The 22,706-nt window shown below is 43.3% G+C and overlaps 1 protein-coding gene across 2 annotated transcripts in view; it reads left to right on the plus strand.

Annotated features, from left to right (window-relative positions):
• The window catches only part of CLUAP1 (clusterin associated protein 1), a 54,685-nt gene that overhangs the window by 29,457 nt on the left and 2,522 nt on the right, over window positions 1-22,706 (plus strand). For both annotated transcript variants that reach the window (XM_083412467.1, XM_083412466.1), the window contains exons 7-11: window positions 133-266; window positions 2,478-2,619; window positions 13,005-13,077; window positions 18,314-18,421; window positions 20,073-20,128. In XM_083412467.1, the coding sequence (XP_083268593.1) occupies window positions 133-266; window positions 2,478-2,619; window positions 13,005-13,077; window positions 18,314-18,421; window positions 20,073-20,128 (513 nt within the window). The remainder of the gene's footprint in view (window positions 1-132; window positions 267-2,477; window positions 2,620-13,004; window positions 13,078-18,313; window positions 18,422-20,072; window positions 20,129-22,706) is intronic.

Raw genomic sequence — 22,706 nt, forward strand, 5'->3', positions numbered from 1 at the left:
AATGGCTCTTTAGCACACACAGCCATAAATAATAACCATCAGAAAATGTGGCCAGAACAGAGCTAGGAACTAAAAATGTCATCTGGTGATTCTGCCAGCAACTGTCACTCATCTTTGCAGTATCTCTTTTAGGAGCAAGTCCAGAAAACCAACGACATGCTGAGCAACGTGGCATCAGATGAAACCAGTTTGGAGGCCAAGATTGAAAAGAGGAAATTGGAGCTGGAAAGAAACCGCAAGCGGCTACAGACCCTTCAGAGCGTTCGGTAACTACTGGCGTACTGTTTGTCCCATGAGAAATGAATATGCAGAGCGTTAATGTGCATGCTTAATGCCTAGTGCAGTAGAGAGTGAAGAGCCTGCAATGAGCCTAAGAAACTCTCTTGTCCAAGAAGTGCTATAAGCATTGAGGCCCCAAACACACAAGCAGAGGCTCTTACTTGTAAGTAAGAAACAGATATTTATTCAGGCAAGCAGTGGAACAGGGTCAGCAGCAGACACAGGGTGCAAGAGGCATGATTCAGGATCAGCGCAAGAAGTTCAAAAATGACAAAGATGTCTCGACAAGTTTCCATATCCTTCCCACAAAGTTTTTAAAGAAGAGGCATGGTGCACTCACTCTCAAGACTCTCTTGCCTTGTGGGAATGTTGGCATTGCAAACGCACAGTCCGTCAGAGTAGGTGGGTTCTGCTCCCATGTGGTTCTAGGCAGCAAGACTGCAACCTGCTGTTCAGGCTCTTGTTCAGTCACTGCTGCCTCCTCTTTCGCTTCCTTCCCTTGGCTGATCAGAGCTTTTTCCATCTTCCACTGAGGCTCTCTGCTCTAAGGGAAGGTCAGTGGGGAAAGCCAGCATCCCTGCTCCCGTATCCAAAGTGGCTGATGTTCGGGCAGAAAGAGGAGATCTACTCCAGCCCAGTTTCTCCCTATTCAGTCCTCTCCCCTGTTTCCTCCTGCCTCTCCTGCATTAGAGCCTGCCAATCCAAGGGCATTCCCAACAGCACTCTCGGCATACTTGCTACCTGCTAATGCACACTCTCTAATTGCAATTATGTAATTATCCATTTTTCCAGTCATTTGACCTTTTGAAAACGGCTCAACGTTTTCCTACTCTCAGCATCACTTGATAATTGAGTTTTTAAAAATGATTTGTTTAAAAATGCACAAAAACAAAGTTGTTAAAATAAGATTGAATCTGTGACATTTGACTCTTTGTTTTTAAAAGAAATGGATTCATATTGGAAAGGTCAGTCTGTAGTGACCATATAGCTGATTTTAGTTTTTTTTAAATTATGATCCTGCATGGCATATCCCATGGCATATCCATGGCATATCCCAGATGCATATATAAGAGTGAAAAATCATAAAGAATGGAGGAAAGTGGTTTTGTTTTGTTTTTTGCTTGCTGCCTTTTTTCTGGGACTTTGAGTATTTGGGTGTTTTTGTGTTTTTGACTGTGACAAATGCAGCTGCAGACTCATGGGCTAGATATTTAAATCACAAAATGAAAGCTGGTTTCTAATGTGTTGTAGTCAAGGATCTGTGGGACTTTATGCAGGCCATAAGGCTTTCCTATCAGGCTTCTTTGACTGTGGATCATTAAAAGACAAGTGAGCCAGTTTCTCCTTTAAAAGTTTTATGCATGTTAGGATACCTTGAAGATTGCCTCCTCTCGTACCATCCTGCCTACTTCCTAAGAACAGAAGAATCTACAGAAGGAAGGGTGATACTGTTCGAATTCTGCCAGATTATCATTCTGGCTGCAGTTAACAAATAAGCTGTCATTTCGAAATCATCTTCTGGTATGCTGCCCTTTAGATAAGGAAATAATATTACCTTTGGATCTCTTGGGACATCCTAACCTAGAAGTTTTTATTTCTGATAATACTAGACTCCAAGATATCTGGATTTTTGTATACAACCACATAATGTGGAATATATTTGCCTCAAGTGTTCTACATATCCAACAATCACCTGTAGTCTCTGGGTATATTTTGTTCAATCTCACTGGAGCCAAAAATCAATGAATTTATATTTTAAAAAAATTAAAGTGAAGCAAGAATTTTTCCCCCAAATCCATACTCATTTATCTTCTAGAATTATTATCAACATGCTTTGTTGACAGTTAACTAGATATTTATGTCCAGATGGTTCAAAATCAATCAAATCTTACTTAGGACTCCCTTGACATAGTTTTCAGATGTAATTAGGACCTTAAATGTTGTTGGCTCTCTTAATGAACCATGAATCCATAATAATGGATTAACTGTATTTCTAACTTGGAAGATATTGGAAAAAGAGTAGTTGAGCATATTCTAGAATTGGTTTAACCTGATAGAATGTTTTAAATGTTCCCAGAAAATATTTGGGAGCTGGGTGGGAGGTAAGGTCGTGCTTGAAATCCCTCAGTTCATCACACAGCTAAAAAAACAAAACTCACAGATTCTCCCATGTTCCTTTTTTCTTGTGTCCCCATCAGGCCAGCTTTTATGGATGAATATGAGAAGATTGAGGAGGAACTGCAGAAACAATACAGCTGTTACCTGGAAAAATTCCGTAACCTTACATATCTGGAACAGCAACTGGATGACCAGCACCGAATGGAGCAGGAGAGATTTGAGGTGAGGGTTCTCAAATATTGCATGAACTCCTTTAGTCTTTATTTCTACCCCACATGCTTCTGCATGCATTTCTGCAGTTTTGTCTATATTTATCCTCAAGTGTGCACCAACCCAGGTTCCAATACAGGCTTGCTTGCTTGTTTTCTGTCACTGTTTTGGGGGCTTGACCCATTTGCTTATGGTAGAATCCGACCCATCTGCTCAGAGTTGCTCTTTCTGAAAGGAGGTATACAAAGACCAAGAAAAATAAAACATAATTATAAATAAATAAATTTAAAACGCTGGGTGAAGACGGATGTAATTTTAAAAAGTTAAGTGGGTTGTTCAGTCATGCGCTGAGCACAGTTTCCTCCTGCCTGTGTAATTTGCATGAAAGGTATACATGGCAGTGCCTTGAATACTAGTTGAGTCATCTTACTTCCTTGCTTCAGATGGTCTGCCCAGTATGGTCTGCCACATGTATTTTGATTGACTTGTCTGTCATTTATTTATTTTATTTTAATAATAACTTCAAACATTGGTTTTAAAATTTCAGAAATGCTCAGGGGACACAAGTGTGTGTGTGTGTGGTTATAATGGGTTGATGACTTTGTATGGATGAGCCAATAGGCACTGTTCACAGGTAGCTCTTCCCCATTCAGGGTCTGCAACATTGAAAACCTGCCCAATGACAGGTGGTGTTGTTTTTAAGAAGTGTGTCATAACAGAAGAAGAACCATGGACTTCAAAAATCCTCGCCCTGTCTCACCCCACTTTCCGAACCACTGCAGATTTATGACTTAGTGCTGTACACAATGGGAGATCAAGGCACAGTTCTGAAAGGGCTGTTTCTCTCTTCCTTTCCTCTTCTTCCTGACTGTCCTTTCATCACGTTTGCCAGGACAATTTGGTGTCAGATTAGCCCTGCCCCTTTGGAATATGTGCCGCTTGCTGAGAGTCAAAGAAAAATAGGACTAGAAATCATAAATAATTGAATTCCAATATTTGCAACACCCATTCATCTAAATAATCAGATGGCTCATTGATCTTTGTATACTGACTTGCCTTCGTTCCAGTTAATATGTCTTTTACAATTATTGTGCAGAGGAAATGGTATGCTTTGTGCTGCCTTTTCCAGAATTTCACTCAACAGCATGCCAAGACAATGGCAATGACTATGTGGTTAGGTTAATCTGCTTCCCTGGGTTCTTTGGGTATTGAGGAATGAGCTGGTGGACAAATGAATATTTATCAAGTGAAACTGTGTTCCAGCCTAAAGAGCATCATTGAGTAATTGGCCTGTAATCTCTGGAACACTTGGCAGATGCAGCGGCTTGTGTTCTGTGCTGTTGTTTCACAACTAATGACATCGGGTAGGTTGCGTTTCATAATTGGAAAAGTGATTTAAAGACTGAAGAAAGGTTTTCACATTTTAATTAGTGCAGCACTGTGGATGCCATGCAGCAGTCTCTTAAAACTACCCCCTCTTCCCTACATCCCCAAAAGACGGAAGGCCTACAAGTCTATGTAATATAGCAGATCTTTGTCCTCAAGATTCCCACTCTTATACAAGCACTAGCATAGTCCTTGGAGGGAAATATGTATGTCTAACCCCATTGTTGTTGTTAAGAAAAACAAGAATAAAAACAACCTAAAATACAACAAAGGATGCGGCTGGCGCTGTGGTCTAAACCCCTGAGCCTCTTGGGTTTGCCGATCAGAAGGTTGGCAGTTCAAATCCCCGCAACAGGGTGAGCTCCCGTTGCTCAGTCCCAGCTCCTGCCAACCTAGCAGTTCGAAAACATGCCAAAAAGTGCAAGTAGATAAATAGGTACCACTCCTGCGGGAAGGTAAATGGCGTTTCCATGCGCTGCTCTGGTTTCGGTGTTCCGTTGCGCCAGAAGCGGCTTATTCATGCTGGCCACATGACCCAGAAAACTGTCTGCGGACAAATGCTGGCTCCCTCGGCCTGTAAAGCAAGATGAGCGCCGCAACCCCAGAGTCGTCTGCGACTGGACTTAACTGTCAGGGGCCCTTTACCTTTTTACCTTTAAAATACAACAATATGCATAAAAGTGCAAACCCAACTCAGTGCCACTCCACTAAAAATATGCAGAGAATTAAGTCCAAAGGCCAAACTCCAAAGGCCTGGCTGAATAAAAGCAGATAGTGAAGGAGCCTGGCGTTCCTCCCTGGGGAGAGCATTTCACAACTGGGGAGCCACTACTCAGACGTCCCATTCTCTTTTTGCTACCCTCCTCACCTCTCTTGGAGAGGACACACAGCGAAGGGCATCAGCTGAAGAGCACAGGGTAGTGCTGTGCTACCGTATCCCTTGAGAGGAAGCAGCAACCTAGCTTGCCCAGTAGTAGTAAGCCTATCTCTAATAGCTAACTTGGGCCATGGAGCCAAAACGGAGGCCATGAAAACAAGGGTAGTATCTGCATGATTGGGTGAAGCAAGAAGTAGGTAGGAGTACAAAAAGGAAATATCTCATGAAAACTCAAAAAAAAAAAAAAGTAGTCTTAAGGGAGAGTGAGGATGCCCGGTAGCTTCAGGATGTTGAATATCAACTGTAAAAGCAAATCGGAATAATAAGGAATGCCCTGCTTTGGAGGGAGTAAGTGGCTGGAAACCTGATTAGGAGCACTCCCTCTAGGAGAGGGAATACACTGCGAACCCCCCCCCCCTCCGATCCCACTTGGTTCTCTAAATCTGAGGTGGGGGCAGGATGCAGGGTTTACAAGGGGGAGGCTCTGTGGGTTTCCCATAAGCATCTGGCTGGCCACATTTGGAAACAGGCTGCCGGGCCAGAAGACCTTTTGCTCTGGTCCAGCAGGACTCTTCTTATGCTCCTGGGGACAACAGAGGCCCAGAAATGCCAGTCATCTCCTGCATTTCCCTGAAGGCCCCTGACCATCTGCGATGCACGCCGAGCGCTGCCATTCTCCTTCAAGGAGGCAGCAGGAGCTGTAATTTAAATTTCCATGTAGCGCAATCAATCCTGAAATGATTAACTCTCCTTTGTGACGCTTCTATTGAGGAGAATTCATTACAATTAAATTCTTGTGTACAAATTGTTCCTGCAGAAGCTTGGCTTGGGAAAGCTTGCGTGTGCTGCCTATTGGTATCTGAGTTACCATTCATTATGCAATCGTGACATATCTTAACTGCTGAGAAGAGTTTAAATCCCAGTTCGTCATTATGGTCTGCTAGTGAAGCATTCTGATATCAAAGCAACAGCTGGCCTGCGGTCAAGTTAACCGAGACGGAGGAGGGGAAACAAAAACTTGTTAAGCCATGCTACACTCGCAATTATTTTTTATTGTGCTTGATTTTTGAGTGCTTTTATAAAGGTGGCCTCTTTCAGTCCTTGTTAAGGCTGATGCTGTAGGTGTGAGCAACCATCGCTGTCCCCTTAACACTATGTGAAGAGCTTCATTAACTATGGACCCTGAAATTTGGGGTCCCCTCCAAACCCCTGCTTTCAGTATAAATTACAGACGTACTTCAGAAGTCAAACAGAATCTGTTCAACTTCTGAAAAGTTTGTAAACCAAGGTGCGGCTTCCGAATGCGCAGGCGCACCTTAAACAATAGTGGCATATACAAGAGTAAATTGTGATATTCCTTGCTGGTAAAATATTTATTTATAAGGCTCTGAGAGGCCCCAGCTGCTGTAGTAATTTCTTCATCTGACATAATTTGATAAACTATGTACACTGATCATGGCGTTCACACCATGGACTCATCCACATATTTACATAAAGACCATGCATGGAAACCAACACACCAAATAAACTAATACAATAGAACTGTAATATGCCAAGAGAGTATCAAATGAGCTTTTATTGAATCATTACAATTTGTACTTTCCCTAGGTCCAGAGAGAGAAGTAAGCAAATAAATATGAGAGCAGTTGAGGCAATTTCTATTACAATATAGGCACAGTTGAGTTAATTGGAGATCTCCCAGATTGGTGGCTTTGTTTTTTGGTCATTGAAAACGGGGGACTCATTGTTTGAAGAGTACTCTGTTAATACACCATGGTCTCTTGAGGGGCCTTTCTTTTCTTTTGCCCAATGTTGTCACTTTGTTTCTTCCTTCCTTAATCTCCCTCCCAGCCATAATTCTGAATTTCAGTCTCTTTCCTATTGAATGTGCATTGTGCTCAAGTGTGAAGATTTTGAGCTCCTGTTAGTAGGAAATTGGCATTTTCCCCTGGACATTGTGCTTATCTGCAAGCTGTTAGGACAAGATACCAGGCAGGATTAATGTCTCCTGCTCTGGAACTGCTGACATAAAGAAGGGACTGTTGAAACTTGAAGTTCCTGTTGATAGCATCATAAGGATGCTGCACAGTCAAGGACTCTTCTTGCGCCATTGTGCCCAGGACCTTAGGGAATAAAAGGCTGCAAGAAACACATAGGCTTAGAGCTGAGATGGGGAACCTGTGGTCCTCCAGAAGTTGCTGTAATAAAACTCCAGCATCCCTGCTGGGATAACATGCTGGCTGGGGTTGGCAGGCATTGGAGTCCAACAATACTTGGAGGGTCACAGAGCTTCTGGCTCACCTGTCTTTCTGAATATAGCCTTGTGAAGATACCAAAGGCACACATCTTTGTTGCTGGGATTCAAGAAGCCTTTGCCCTTCTCTTCGGTTACTGTGCTCCACCTAGCTCAGGATCTCAGATTGATAACAGTTTTCATCACAATATTTTAAGTGAAGTGTGTACCCCCTCCTTAGAATGGGCAGACATTGTGACTTCCGTAACATGAAAGGGTGGGAGATCCAGTGTACAACATTATTAAGAATGAGGAATATAGATGCAGGTTAGACGAAAAACACAATGCTTTATTTAAGAGCATAAGAGGAACCCCTGCTGGATGAGACCAAAAGGACCACCTAGGTCAGCATCCTATTCTCAAAGTGGCCAGCCAGATGCCTATGGGAAGCTTGGAAACAGGGCAATTGGTATCAGATGCTCACTGGGCCAGCATTTTCATTATGAAACTGAAAATTCAGTGCAAAGCTGGAGAAGTGGGATTTGCTTCCCATCTTTCCCTCTTATCTACCGCCTCACAGAAACTACAGTGAGAGATACGGTGAGATTTGTCGTCACTGGGGTGGCAACGTTCTGGGACTGAAGTCAGTGGCTTACATTGCTAAACTTGAAAAAGCAAATGCTAAGGTACTGGCTACTAAGCTTAGATAGATGTATCAGATTTGCCTCAAATTCTTCTTTGCTTAAAAATAAAATACTGGAGGGTGGGGGTGGAGAAAGGCTTTTAAAATGTTGCTGTCAGGTTCTGAAACAATTCTCTTAAGGTAACACTTAGTCTTCAGATTTATTTAAAACATTTTTATTTTGCTCCTCAGCTGAGAAAGGCTCCTAGAGAACTGAGTCCTTCAGACATACAATCTAAGAAAAATATGATGCAATAGGAGGAGACATTAGGGAGGGAAAAGGAGAAAAAGAAACATAGACACAAACTCTTAATCTTGTAATGATCACTGAAATGAAAAGATTTCAAGGAGATGAGGAGGCAAATGTTGCTGTTCTTTCAGCAGAGGGCAAGAAAATGCCCCGCAGTCCCGTCTCTCTCCCTCTGCTATGGCCTGATGGGATGGCTGTAATGACATATTGCAATAACCAACAGCAATATTACCAGAGCATGAATAATTGCAGGAAGGTTTTTCTCTCTGGTGGATATGGCCTGATGCCTGAGGCAGATGATGCAAATAGGTTCCAAATGTTGGAAAATATAAGAATTAAATGAGAACTTGCTGCTTTTCTGAATGTGCTCTCAAATCTGCTGCCTGAGGTGGGCTGCCTTACCTTGGCTAATGATGAAGAGAGCTTGAAAATGTTTGCGCACCTGTGTTGGGAATTTCTCCAATATGTTACAGAAGTTTCACTTTTTTCTGCCAGCTGCTTGTCAATATTCATTTAGTTATATATTTTAAAAAGTTGACAGGGTTGTTGCCTACCAGATCAAGCAATCAGTCATGATGCTCATTAATTCTTTCAAGAACACGGGGGGAAAGAGTGTTCAACTACAGGCTAGGAAATATCATTTTAAAATTAAAGACTGATTTGTAATTATTTTTTTATAGCGTAAGTCATGGTCAGTCAGAGGACAGGATGCTGTGCAAGTGTTGAGCCAGTTGTCTTTCTAAAAGCCCCTTTGCTGGGCAGGGATTGTAGTTTGGTGACGGAACAACTGCTTTGCACAGAGGAGGAGGACCCAGGGTCAGTTTCTGGCTTCTCCAGCTAAAACAGCGTCGCCCAACCTGGTGCCCTCCATATATTTTGGTCTGCAACTCCCCATCAGTCATACATTTCCCTGTATCAGGAAAATTTTAACGTCTAAAGTTTTGCAATTTTTATGTGCTGTAAGTCGCCCAGAGTGGCTGGGGAAACCCAGTCAGATGGGTAGGGTATAAATAATAAAATTATTATTATTATTTTATTATTGCCAGCAAAAAAGGTCCAGGGACGTTTTCTTGGCAACTTAAAGTCATGTGTCATGTATGATTTGAGAAAACCCAGCTCCTCAGAAGCTACCTTTTACTAAGCCAAACTGTTGGTACATATAGCCAAGTATTGGGGGGGTGGGGGAGAGAATGACATAGCTTCTCTGATGCCTTCTGAAAGGGTAGCTTTCTCTGACTTGTGAATATTGAGTTTGAAGTATTATTATTTATTTATTACATTTGTATACTGTCCTTTATTCAAAGATTCCAGAGTGGTTCACAACAGAAAAATACAAAATAAAGCATACCAAATGCATAGTAAAACAAAAACTCCATAAAAACCCTTCCACAAACACAAGCCTGGATGGAGGCCAGGAAAGGATGTGTAGAAAACAGCCTACTGAGAAAAGATAAGATTTTCATTTCTTGCTCCAAGAAATTTACATTTCTTTTTTACTGCAGATTTATTAAAGAAAGCAAAAGTGCACTTGTCATCTCACATTCACAATAAAATAAATATCAATATGTCCATCTTAAGATACACATACAGATTCATAAATGCCCTCCAAATGTCAAAACAAATCTCCAAAGGAAGTTGGTGTTTCAAGAAAGTGCTTTCAACTGCAGCAAGGGCATTAAGGACTTCAAACCGTTGCATAATAGATGGTGAATATTTATCCTTCCACGCTCAAGGTATATGTCTCTTAGCAACTGCAAGGGCTCATAAATTCCATTTTTGTTGTCCAGTTGTTAGTCCTTATTTTGCAGGAATATAACTTAAAGTACACAAACATCTGCAGATATTTTACCAGTACAAAACTGATACAGACAGCAACTTCATACCAAACAGGGCATTTCATGGGGAAGCCCACATCATATGCCTCAATGAGACATTTCTAGCATTACACCTCCAAGCTGCTGTGGAGTCCAATATACCCAAAATAGGGTGTGTGTTTTTTTGCTGAATCAGTCAAAAGAAACATTCCATATAGATTCTACAGCAATTTTTACATCCAAGGATAGAGAAGGCGCAGGGAAGGGTAGAAAACTGGCATCCAAAGTCCTGCCGACAAGATAGAATTTGGAATAAAGGCAGTAAATGGTTTACATTCTAATTGTATTTTAATTCTGCCTATAGAAGTCAGATTGTGTTGTGGTAAGCAGAATGTTTTCATTGTGGACCTGAGCAGGTTGTGGATGTCCAAGGCAGCAGAGGCTTCACTGGGAATATCATTGGTTAAACAATGCTGTGCCTTGCAGAGCTTGTTTAGCAGCAGATCATCAGCCTCCTGCTAACTGATGGCATGTTTTTCACAGCAACCTTCCATAGCGGCTGCTATTAGACTCTTTGGAAATAGCTTTGCAGATGCTCAGTTCCACTCTGCTTCTAAGATCAATATTCCCCCTTTTATAGCTTTTTGCAAAATGATTAATTGCCTCTGGGTCCTGTACTCTCCCCACTCTGCCCCCAGGGGTGACATTTGGAAAACTATTAATTAGTATCTGTGACAATGGGAAATAAATGGATGCATATACTATTGTGGTAGACAGGGCTCCCAAATGCTATGTCTAACACTTTCTCACTGGAGACTCTGTCTGTCATGATATCAGGCAATCTGTTGTGCCTATTGGAGCAGGAGTGAGATACAAGGAAATCATCTTAAGATTTGCAATCAGTTCAGTTCAGTACAGAACAACTGTAGCTAGTGGGCTAGTGTAACTAGATGGATTTATTTTGGTGGCTTTAAAAGAGGATTAGGCAAATTCGCAGAGGCTGCTAACCATGATAGCTATGCTCTACCTCCACTGTCAGAGGCATTATGCATCTGGAAACCAGTTGCTGGGACTCACAAGTGGGGAGAGTGTTGTTGAACTCAGGTCCTGTTTGTGGGCATCCTATAGGAGGGGGGCCGCATCTGTTTGGCTACTGTGAGAACAGGAGGCTGGAATCGATGTGCTGCTAGCTTGATCCAGCAAGCCTTTCTTATGTTGTTATTCCAGGATTGCTTGCAGAGGCAATACCCATTAGATGCAAATTATAGAATTGCAGAGTTGGAAGGGACTTCAAGGGTCATCTAGTCCCACCCCCTGATAATGCAGAACATTCCTCTTCCCTTTCCTCTCTCCCTCTGTGGCAGGGGTCAGCCACTGGTAGCTGTCCAAGGTGAGATGAGTCAAGGGATGCCAAGAAATGTCCCAAAGCCAAGAAGATGGTGTGGCTTAGGCAAGGTCCTGGCCCCAAAGGGTACCTTTTGATGGCCCTTTCTGTCCAAGCTGGCCCAATGGACAGGAAGGGTAGGCATATGAAGAGGCCTGCAGGATCAGGACAAAGACCCATTTGGTACATAGCATTCTGTTCCCACAGTGGCCAACTAGATGCCCATAGGAAGCCTTTGTGTCCTCCTTTCCTATGTTGACTTTCCTTTTTATTTTTCGTTTGTTTCTTTAATTGTATTATACAATTCTAAAAGGAAACTTCTTAGAAAAAAAACTATGAAAACAAACACAATAAATTACGAATTCCATCCAATCTGTTTTGATGAGTGGTGGTTTATGAATCATCTAAATTGAGCCCTGGTGGGATCCTACGCAAGCTGGCAGGAGAAGGGTCTCATCCTGTTGGGCCTCGGCCTCCTTCCTGTTTGTCACCCAGTGAGAGAGAAGAGGTGGCGGGCACAGAGGAAGCAGGAGGGTGGCAGATCTTGCACTCCTGTTCTCATTCGTTAATTGCATGTCTCCTCCACCACCACACTCCCTTTGTGTGTTGATGAACTACCCTCAAGGTCCTGAACAGTGTTTGAGGGCTAGAGCTCACATAAGTTTGCTTCTCTCGACCATAGTTGGAATCAAGGAGTAAGCAATGTAAGAAAATGTGTTATGGTAAGAAACATGAGCCTATGTGCACCACTCTGGAGCATGTATTCGACCTTATGCACAGAAAGCAGGAAAGTTCATAGAACTGACTGCTTTGCCATATTGTTGTCACCATAATAGTGATGAAATTGCTTTAAATTTTTGACCTTTGAAGGATATTTCCCTTCCTAGATTAATTGCATAAACCCATGTGCAGGTGCTTTGAGTGTACAAGTAGTCACAGAAGCACTTGGAATACATTTCCAAGTGTTGTCCATGGCTTTAGGATATAGCTCTTTGTTTCATTCTGCTGCAGCAACTGCACAAAGAAGCGTAAAACCAACACAACTGGCAGTGCATATCTGAATTTTTACTTGCTGGCGTAAAAAAAAGCAGACTAGTAAATAAAAATGGAGGCTAGAAGCACTTTCTCCTCTGCCCTTGTCATTCTGCTCTCCCCCCCCCCACTCCCTTTAGTGGGTGACAGCACTAAAAAGGGGTCCTTACCCTTCCCTTTAACATTTACCATTGTGCTTTGCTGTGCCACAGGGCAGCACCTCTGAACTGGCTGCATCTGCAAATGAAGTTGGAAGACATGACTGGAACGAGCTCAGGTGGTGCTTCTTCTAAGCAGGCTAGGGATAAGGACCAAAGTTAGCCCAGTTAGCTTTCATACTGGTTGCAGGGAAAGTGGCTTTACTTCCCTCATGGCTAGCACACACAAAAATTGTATAGATTCTCATAGACAGTTGATTAACATTTGTAGATGTTCTTTTATTGAACCAAGTTACATAAAAAGCGTTTTAGTCTACTGAACCTCATGGAATAATCTTCTGGCACGAATCAAACAGGAGTGTGCCCAGATTCAAAGGTTTGCAGCACTTTTGAACAGCTAGAGTTGATCTAATTTAGAGAGAAACTTATAGTCACTTTTTTTTTAAGTCCCATTCTATGGAACTAAGCTGGCTGCAAAGCCTTTGATATTAACCCAAGCAACAGCTTATGTCTTGTTACCCTCCTGAGCGGAAGCATGGTGCAGCTGCCTTTCTGATTTTGATGTTTTCCCTTCCCTGCAGGAAGCAGAGAACACTTTGCGTTTGATGCAGAACAAGCTGAAGGAGGAAGAGAAGCGCTTGCTGAAGAGTGGAAGTGAGCTCTGTTTGTTAACTTTTCCGGGTGTCTGCAGACCCAGGGTCCCATGCAGTTTGACCCTTTCCGTTTGCATGTTATCATGGTCATTTGAGGTGGAAACTAAACGCCAGGCAGGCAGAGAGGCATATGGAGCTACAGCAGTTTTCTCTTTCTGCTTGATTGTCCTGTCACTCAATTTCAAGGTAGAATGGGAAGTCAAGGCTGTATGTTGTCTGTTGCCCCCCACCCCACCCCCCCATTTCAATGATGGGAGCTTTGGGTAGGTCATGGCTGCTTACTGTCTAAATATCTATCTCTGAGCCCCAAATCAGCTGCATTATGGGTAGCATAGTGGGCAAGCCCTATTATTGTTAGGAACAGAGGTGAGTCACTTTCACTTTAACAATGTAGTATCAAACCCCTTAGCTGCAGAAGGGTTGGAATATGGTCCCTTCCAATTATACAACTCATGGTCCCTTCCAATTCTACAACTCTATGAAGCAGTTTTGCCTTGCTGTGTGCTAATAATAGGGGATTTGTTGTATTATTTATTGATCACATTTATATTCCACTCCCCGCCCCCCGCCCGCCCATTTGTTCAAGACACTTTACTGTGTAAAATCATGGCCACCAATCCATTGGCTACAAAAAGGAAATGGTGATAATAGAAGGCGGTAAAGAGTAAATTCAGATACCAGTTCATCTGTAATAAGGTTGTATAATGATTTGGGTGGAATGCGCCTGGCACACATCATCTTGGAGGAACCAAACAGTAGTTGGTCCCATAGAAGGGGGCCTTACACTCTTACATTATTTTCTCTGATGTGGCCGGTGCATTGCCTGTTAGTGGAGTGGAAGAGCCAAATGGCAACTGGTCTGATGGAAGGACCCTCACCGCCTCACCTCTCCAGCTCATGCAACTATGGGGAATGAATAGACACCAATGGAGTGAAAGAAATTGATGGATGGCCTATCCAACAAAAAACAGGTTTTGCTTTTTTTATTATCCACCTGACTATTAATTCAAAGCTGTAAATTGCAACTCACCTGGGCATCTGTACTAGCTAAGAAAACCTACAACCAGGCAACAACATATTCCTCCTTTAGGGTATAAATGGCTAATATAAGTTACAGGCATGCAAGAGGCAAGCAGAAAACTTTCTATGAGCTAGTAACTTTTGCAGATGAATATGCAAAACTGGATTAATTCACCGATTTGCGGATTACATTGAACCAAAACCGGGTCTTATAGTATTGGGTCCTGTTTAAGCCATATGAAAATAAGTAACTCTATTTAATTAGCCAAAGATGCTGCTCTTCATCTGATAAGCAATTCCAGTCAATGTTTCCTCTCTTTTTACTCTAGGTCAAATCTCTCCAGTGGGAGGGAGTATTTAGGCCTGCTTTTAATACCAAGGGAACTATAATTAATAAGGTTGCCCACGTGGTAACTTTTGACAGAAAATTTGGATCAGTGACAGATTGGAAGGAGCAATTTTATCCTGATGTTATTTCAGTTTTGGCTTATTCTTAACTAAGACGTCAGCAGAGACCCTTAGGTGAATCATCCCAGTTATTTTAATATTGCTTTGTATGCCTTGAACATTTATTGGGAGGCAGGAGGCATGTGAGGGAGAAACCCAGAAGGTTTTCTCTTGTGGATCAGTTAAGGGAATTTTTGCTTTTGACTGAGACTGGCTGAAGCTTTTCAAGTCGCATTTGATAGTTCCGGCTTGTTAATACTTTTATCTCAACCTTCCTTGTCTTTGTCCTTTTGTATATGGCAGCAGGCTTTAAGTAGCAGAGCACTGTTGGTTCTGCTGAGGACTAGTGTTCTGGCTTACTGGGTCTTTGTAGATCAGGCATGAGGAAACTTTGGTGCTCCAGAAGTTGATGAACTACAACTCCCATATTCCCTGCTCATTGGCCATGCTTGTTGGGGCTGGTGGGAGTTGTAGTTAGCAGCATCTGGAGGCCCAAAGTTTCCCCATGCCTGTTGTAGATCCTGATTTTTTTTCCATCTTGCAGCTGTCTTCTAGAAGGAGACTTGAAAGGGCCTTCCCCCAGCTGATTTTTACCCTGGAACTTGATTCTGCATTGAGCAGGAGGTTGAACCAAATGATCTCCAAAGCCCCTTCCAACTCTACAATTAGATGGTTCTCTGAAAGGTTGGCTATGAGCAAAGCTGAGCATAATCAGACTTGAACATGAAGCCGAAGGACTTTAAAAAATGAATTTAGAGGAGTCTGAAGGAGAATAAATACACTTGCTCAGATACATAATTCTTAGAACGTTCAGAGCAGTTCATGGACATTCTCTCAGTGATCACCATATGCTGATGGCGTACTGAGGCTTTGAGATTTGCCTAAGGCCATCTCAGGAAGTGTATAGGTAAGATGAGATTTGAACCAGGATCCTCATCCCAGAGGCTTGTCTGCGGAAGTACACAGGACTGGACTTTAAATGACAGAGCTTTCCTCTGGAGCATAATTCCTTCTCAATCATAAAACTGCCTCTGTTTTACAAACTCAGTTGTTTGTTGTTACAGTATTGGCAAAATTCTGTTTGGGGAAGCAGTGGATGAGCTCCTGGGGCTTAGCCGCTCAAATGGAGTATATCACATATTTGCTTTTGTTTACAAAGATTTGAAACAACTGGGGCAAACAAGAGCAGCTTTGATCCGTGGGGAAATCTGAGTTCCCACAGTGAACATGAAGCACATATTGTTCTTGGCTTGAACAAAGCTTTATTGAGAAAGTGACACATCTCTTGGTGGGTTCTGCCTGCAGCTAAGGTGGAAACAAAGTATGATCAGTGAAAGATTTATTAAACACATTTGGGGTTTGGTGTGGGTCGTTCTTTCCTTCTTCAGTTTTGGTTTTCATCTGAAATTAGTGGCATACAAAGACACAATTTGTACTACCTTCTCATCTGATTCCATCTACATGTTAGGATATTTTAGGGAAGTCATTTGTATTTTTAGTTAATAGCTGCTTTATGGAACCACAGCATGGGTTCCTTTAAAGTGGTGGGGAGAGGCAATTTCAAATGGTACTTTGCTTCCTTTTTAAAGGGGATGGGTGGCAGCAGTGGCGTGAGGGAGTCCTCCATCTGCCAGTGCCATCCCTGCCCCCTTATAGGAGAAGGCAGCTGGTGAGTTGAGATTAAATCCTGCTGCCTAGGCTGCATGATCCTGGTCCTTGCTGGGAATGGGGTGGTGCAGCCAGTCATGGGCATAGCCAAGACTTTTGTTGGGGGGGCAGAACCTCAACTATGCATTTTTATTTATTGGGGGGCAGCTGCCCCTTCCTGCCCCCCTCCATTGGCTACGCCCATGCTCTACCCTCCCAGCCATCAGCTGACATCACCTGTGACCTCAGCTGATGAGGGGGTGGGGGTGGTTTGGGGGAAAATGGCCCGGTGGCCAATTGGATCCCTTTGTGGGCCAGGATTGGCCTGTGGGTTGGACGTCCCCCACTCCCTGCCTGGAGGAAAGAAGGTGGCGGTGGCAGCAGTATATCAGGCAGGCAACCATCACTCTACCGCCTCTGAGAGGAAGCCTTCCCCCTTAGAACTGCATCCTTTCTGTTCCCACTTTGCATTATTGTAGGAAGGACAGGTGACATGCCATGGCTGATGGTGTGCAGCACAGTTTCCTCCACCCCATTAACGTTCAGTTCTAAACTGATGAAATAGTCTGTCCTCTCTGCAGGGGACTTGGGTGAGGGTGTTGAGAATCTTCTGTTAGAAGTTCCTGAACTACAATCCCCAAGATTCTCTGGGGGAAGCCATAACCATTGAACCAGGACCAAAAACTAATAGAAGTTTGGAATGTAGAGAAGAACATTTTGTAATTAATCTGCAGCCCATTTTGTCCCTGTTGTTGTTGTTACAATAATTATTACTACGTCAGTTTGTTAATTTCACTTGGGTGAGAGATCCTTAATTTTCTACAAATCTACTTGAATTGAGAACATATTGATCTTTCTTTCCCCTAAGTGAGGCACCTCCCTGCTTCCTGGTGGCTTTGGATGGCGCTGATTCTCTTTAGAAAAGATCATAGTAAAAAGAAAAGAGAGAGAAACTTCCAAAACCTTGTTTGTGATGAATGTGTAGGCAACAATCAAATTTTAAAGTGTTCTCCACCCCTACATTTGTAACTTCTGAAACGCTCTGATTAGCCACTATCTTCCCCATGCAAGCCTATGGGTATTTGTGTCTCTCTGTGTTCTGATAGGCGTCTGATTTCTCTGGATCCTTTAACTGTGTTTGAGAAGGGCATGGAAATCAATTGCGTCATTTATCTGCGGGAGATGAGATGGAAGGCAGCTTGGGGAGCTGTTTCTGGCATATTTCAAAGTCCGGCTAGCTCCATTGAACTGAGCTGCGGGTTCCAGTGTTATGAACAGGGGTAAATAGTTATCTGTGAGCAGGCTCACACAGCTTGACAGCAAATGCACCCTATATTTATCACCGCTCATCTTGTGTTCTGTTGGGAATAGCTGGCCGGCATGATAAGAAGGAATGAGCAATGTTATCAAATTTCCAAGCTGATTCTCTTAAGTGTGATCATTGCAGAGACCACATGAAAAATCTAATGGCTGTGACCACGTAGCTACTCCTGACCTTCACACACTGTAGAATTAGATCTCTGAGAGTAAAAGATCTGAAATCAATAAATGGAGGGTCTCCTTTAGTGGACAGTCTTCTTTGGTTCCATTCATATCAATATGTGAGTTTTCTGGACAGAAGCAGTGCCATCTTCTTGCACTGCAATCTTGCACATTGTTCAGACTGCTTAAATGGCAGTAGGATTTAAACACCTACAGTGTGAGGAAGATGGCAACCAAGAGCCTATCCCCCTATCCTTTCCACCCCTATCAAACGATGCTAATAGTAGTCCCAGAAGGGAATAATTTTGACAGAAGCAGCAGCACTGAGGGGAAGCTTGGAGCACCTCTTCTCTGCCATCTCAATTAAAAGGTCATTCCTCACCTCGACTGGGTTTTTATTGTTATTATTATTTAAAGTTGTGTACTCTTGACTGTGGATTCCCCTGTGCCATGCCTGAAGCAAAGTTCTTTCCTGAGTCTTAACTGGAGATCTCTTTTGCACACAGAGCAATTACTCTGTTGCTGAGCTGTGGTCTGCCTGTCAGCCCACAATCATTCCTTCAAGCTGAAGCAAAGAACAGAAAGAGTTGGAGCTGATGTCCTAATAACTGTCTTTGGTGGGCATTCTTGTTTTTATTTAGACAATGACGACTCGGACATAGAGATCCATGAGGATGAGGGATCTGACAGTGACATGGAAGACAGGCAGCTAATGAAGCAGCATACGGCTATGGAGATGCTGATGCAAGGTACCTGTACCTATACATCTGGTAGACACTCCATTGCAGATGAAAGGGACCCAAGGGGCTGAGTGGTTTGTCCTGCAGGGCAGTGGGAAACAGCAAGTGCCTAGAAACTTGATGGTGCCGCCTACAATTTTGAAATACTTTCTCAGCTCTGGGAAGGGCTGGCCAACAAAATGAGGTTGGGAGTCTAAAATATATTCTTTCTCAAGCCGCTTTCTGGAGTTGCATTTCTGGCCGAGCTGCACATTTATAGGAACAATTATGTGTTTACTGAATATGATACTGCCTCAGGCATTTAGAAGTTAGGAGCTATAAGGTGATTTTTTAATGGCCAGCGGGTGAGCTGCATACTTTCTATCTCGCAGTTCCTCTCCTGAAGAACTTCTCTCCATGTTGGTTCACTTTCAGAATTGGAAAAGCATCTCCCCATTGCAGGGGGCTAAGCTGTGGGTGGGCAGGAGAGATCCATGCATCCTGTTTGTTTTCCGAATCAAATCCTCCCCCCCCCCCGGCCACATTTTCCACATAATTGGGGCCTTTTTAATGTTTAAATACACAGAATTGTCCTGTCACTTCTAGCATGGCCCTTACAGTAAGTGGAGCTCTGGACTCATTTAAAAAATGGTTTCGCTCACAGGTGGGGAATATTTGTCCCTTCTGAAGTACGTAGCTGAACTACAACGCCCATCAGTTCCAGCAGTCATGACCAATAGCCATAGATGATTCAGGAATGTCTGGAGGGCCAAGGATTCCCCACCTCTGCTATAACTGAACCCTGTGTGTGTGGCTCCATCCCCAGAACGGCTCCTCTAGTTCAACCAAGAGCAAGAGATGCAGTTGCTCTCCCACTCCTTCCCCAGATTCTCATATTATGATACCACAAGGATGGCAGCGCTTTGTGGAGCCTTTCTGGAGCCTCACCAACAATGTTAAGCTGGAAGCGTTAATGCACCAAATGACTTCAGGAGCTCCTTGCATCTGTCTCCGAATGTCAGCTGTCTCCTGCTTTGGTCAAGCGCTCTCGGCTCCTCTTTGCAAAAGAGCTGTGACCTTTACTGGAACACAGAAAGCAGTCATTAGAGCAAAGCTGACATATTAGTTTAAGCTAATGTGCCTTTATTTACATTTGTGTCATCCCGTCAAAGGCAGGGGTAAGTGAAAAGGGGTTCCCTATAGATGGCATGTGGATTGTCCTACAGCTTTTGGAAGGACAGGAGCTCCACCAGGAAGGGGCCCGTTCTCACAGGCAGCGAAGGCTTGCCTCTCTTGGCCTCTCAGGCAGAAAACAGATCACATATTTAGGACTCTCTAGCACTTCATTTGATTTATTATTATTTATTATTTCTCTAAATCCAACATAGCCTTTCAAAGCATCTTCTTTATAACACAATCAGAAAGGTGTGACCTGAGGCATTGTTGCTTGCTGGGTCCATGTTCACTTTCTCTTCTCCCTCTCGTCATTTCTGGTCAAAGAGACTATAACAAAAAAACCCTACAACTACCCACCCCAAATCTGAGAACAGGGATACTGGCAGGATGAGTCTGAGCGTCAAGTGCCTCTTATATCACCTTTGGCTCCCTAGAAAGAAAGATGCCCAGCATTGTTGTGTATTCAGCCACATTCTCATTGATTCTGTCTCCTTCTCTGCTCCAGGGAGACCAAACAAACGGATTGTAGGAACGATGCAAGGTGGAGACACAGAGGACGATGTAAGTAGTCGCTAAAGACGCTGTTGGCAAAAAGGTGCTTTTTCCATGGCATACCTTCTCATTCCGCAGCAGGTAGCCTGTCTCTTCAGTTTCCCCTGCCTTATTTCACTTTCTGTTTCTGTCTCCCCCACTTTCCTCAAAAGCTCCTGCATCTTCCTCTTCTCATCTCTTCTCTTCGCTGTAGGTCTCTTTCTCTCCTTCCTAGTGCAGCCACTTCTTGGCCTTTTCCTGCTGTTCTTGCGATTAAGTTAGGTAAGCAGAGCAGCAGACTGGCAAGCGATGCTTCTCAGAGGTCTGTCTGTCTCTCACCCTCCCTCCCTCCCTCGCCCCCCCCTCTCTGGGGACAGAGACTCCTTTTGTGATCACGTCATCACTATCGTTTCTTTTGCCTTCAAAATTTATCATACAGCGCCTGGTAATTTTACTGTTACTAAAGCACTTTACAATAGATAAAGACAGATCTTGATTGACGGGGATGCTAATTGGTCTTATGCGGAACCTGTGCTGCTACTACCCCAGTGGGACAGATGAAAGTGACGAGGAGCATGTGGCCGCCGGCAGCTCTGTTTTTTCTGTCTGTCCTCCCTGTAACATTTTGCTAAAGAAAATGACATCTAAGAAAATACATGACCGCACCATGCTCAATGCTTTTCTGCTTCCCTCCCCCCACTCACATGCCATGTCATTGGTGCAACTTGCAGAGGACAAGGAAGGCCTAGCTGCCTTGCTGATAGGTTCCAGGTCATTCATACCTAAGCATTACTGTGGTGATATCAGGGCCCACCATTAAGCCCCATCAGGATGGCAGGCACAAGAAACAGGGCCTTTTCAGTGGTGGCTCTATCCCTGCTGAATTGCTCACACTCTTTGCACAGGATCTCCCTCTAGTTATTTTCAAATGTGCTTTAAACTGCTTTCAAAAGAATTTGGTTGTTTGTCTATATCATGTAAACTGCTGCTCCTTTTATAACTTAACATTAATTGCTTTGGGCTAGATATTTGTTTTTATTTTAGTTATGAACTGCCTTATGAGAGTCTTTGGCCTGGGACGGGGGCTAAAAATTAAATAATTTGTAGCTTAGGCCTGAGTCCCATTGAAATAAATAAATATCTAACTGCAATTTAACTCTCTTTTATGTCCCACTGCTTTCAGTGGGATTTGGCCATCCTAAGATCTGCAAGATTTCACTCTGTGTATTTAATATCAGGGTGTTGCTTCCCAGCAGAATGTTTTTGAGTACTTTCTAACTAAGAAAACCTTTTGTCTCTAAAGCAATTTGCCACTAAAGCTTGGGCTTCTCTTAAGACTGTCATTTTTATTCCTGTAGGAGCCAAGCTCCTGGGCTCTTCCCCTTGGGACAGACTACCCTCCCTGGTTAGAAACTGCTGCTTGTGTTTTGAATATGCATTGTTCAGGTCAGCCTGAAGTCATTGCACGGATGCAGGAAATACGAAAGCATTTGCACTTCCTGTGTGAAAACCAGGTTTACTGAATTGGAGCTGCCACACGAAGGCCTCCTTTGAATGGCTCAGGGTGGCGACTCCTCACTTGAAGTAGACAAAGAAGCTGTGTTTGTTTGGATAGCTGCTTTAAATTGTGGTGTTAGGTTTAAAGTGTTGTTGCAACTTGGTTTGTTCTTCTGTTGGTTGTTGTTTTTTTAATTATGACTGCATCACGGTGGCAGAGAAGGCAGATATGAAATTGGTCTTTCATGTGCCAAGGCCAGCAGTGGACAGCGGCATACCCCACATAGGGGAGTGATTTTTCTCAGAATTCCATCAGTTCTCTTGTAGCACACTAATGTGCCCCTAACCCTGTTTGAACATTTCTGCCCTAGCCTCAGAATAAGCAGCTGCCCTTAAACAGTTTATGGCAGGATAATAGCCACACAGAGCTTGGGCTATAATTTGGAGCAGATTCCCTCAATAAGTGGCGAACTCTCCTTCCTTGGAGGTCTTTAAGCAGAGATTGGATGGTCATCTGCCAGAGATTTTTTTAGATGTGATTCTTGCATTGCTGGGGGCTCGACTGGATGACCCTTGGGGTCCCTTCCAATCCTACAGTGATTCTAAACAAGCGATCAGCCCCTTCTCGCAGCCTGGATTGCGGTCAAGCAGATTCCTGGCACCTCTAAGGAAACTTGGGTCACATCACCACCACACATTTAAAGCACTCTCATACGACTTAAACATGATTTTCTCCCCAAAAAAATTTTGAAACCCACAACTGCCTCATTGGGGCAAGACCTACTGGAAAGAGATGCTGTGATCACTAGACCTGAGCTGTTTGGGTTTCTTTGAATAAAGAGTTAACTTCACTGACACTTGGTGTTTTATTGCTGACCTGCTCATACGCTTCAGGTTACAGACTCCGCTAACCCAGAAATAGTGCTTCAGGTTAAGAACTTTGCTTCAGGATGAGAACAGAAATTGTGCTCTGGTGGTGCGACGGCAGCGGGAGGCCCCATTAGCTAAAGTGGTGCTTCAGGTTAAGAGCAGTTTCAGGTTAAGAACAGGCCTCCAGAACGAATTAAGTTCTTAACCCGAGGTACCACTGTACTCTCAGCATAGACTACCA

Source organism: Podarcis tiliguerta (assembly GCF_965153285.1).
Source record: "Podarcis tiliguerta genome assembly, chromosome: 14".
Classification (NCBI taxonomy): Eukaryota; Metazoa; Chordata; class Lepidosauria; order Squamata; family Lacertidae; genus Podarcis; species Podarcis tiliguerta.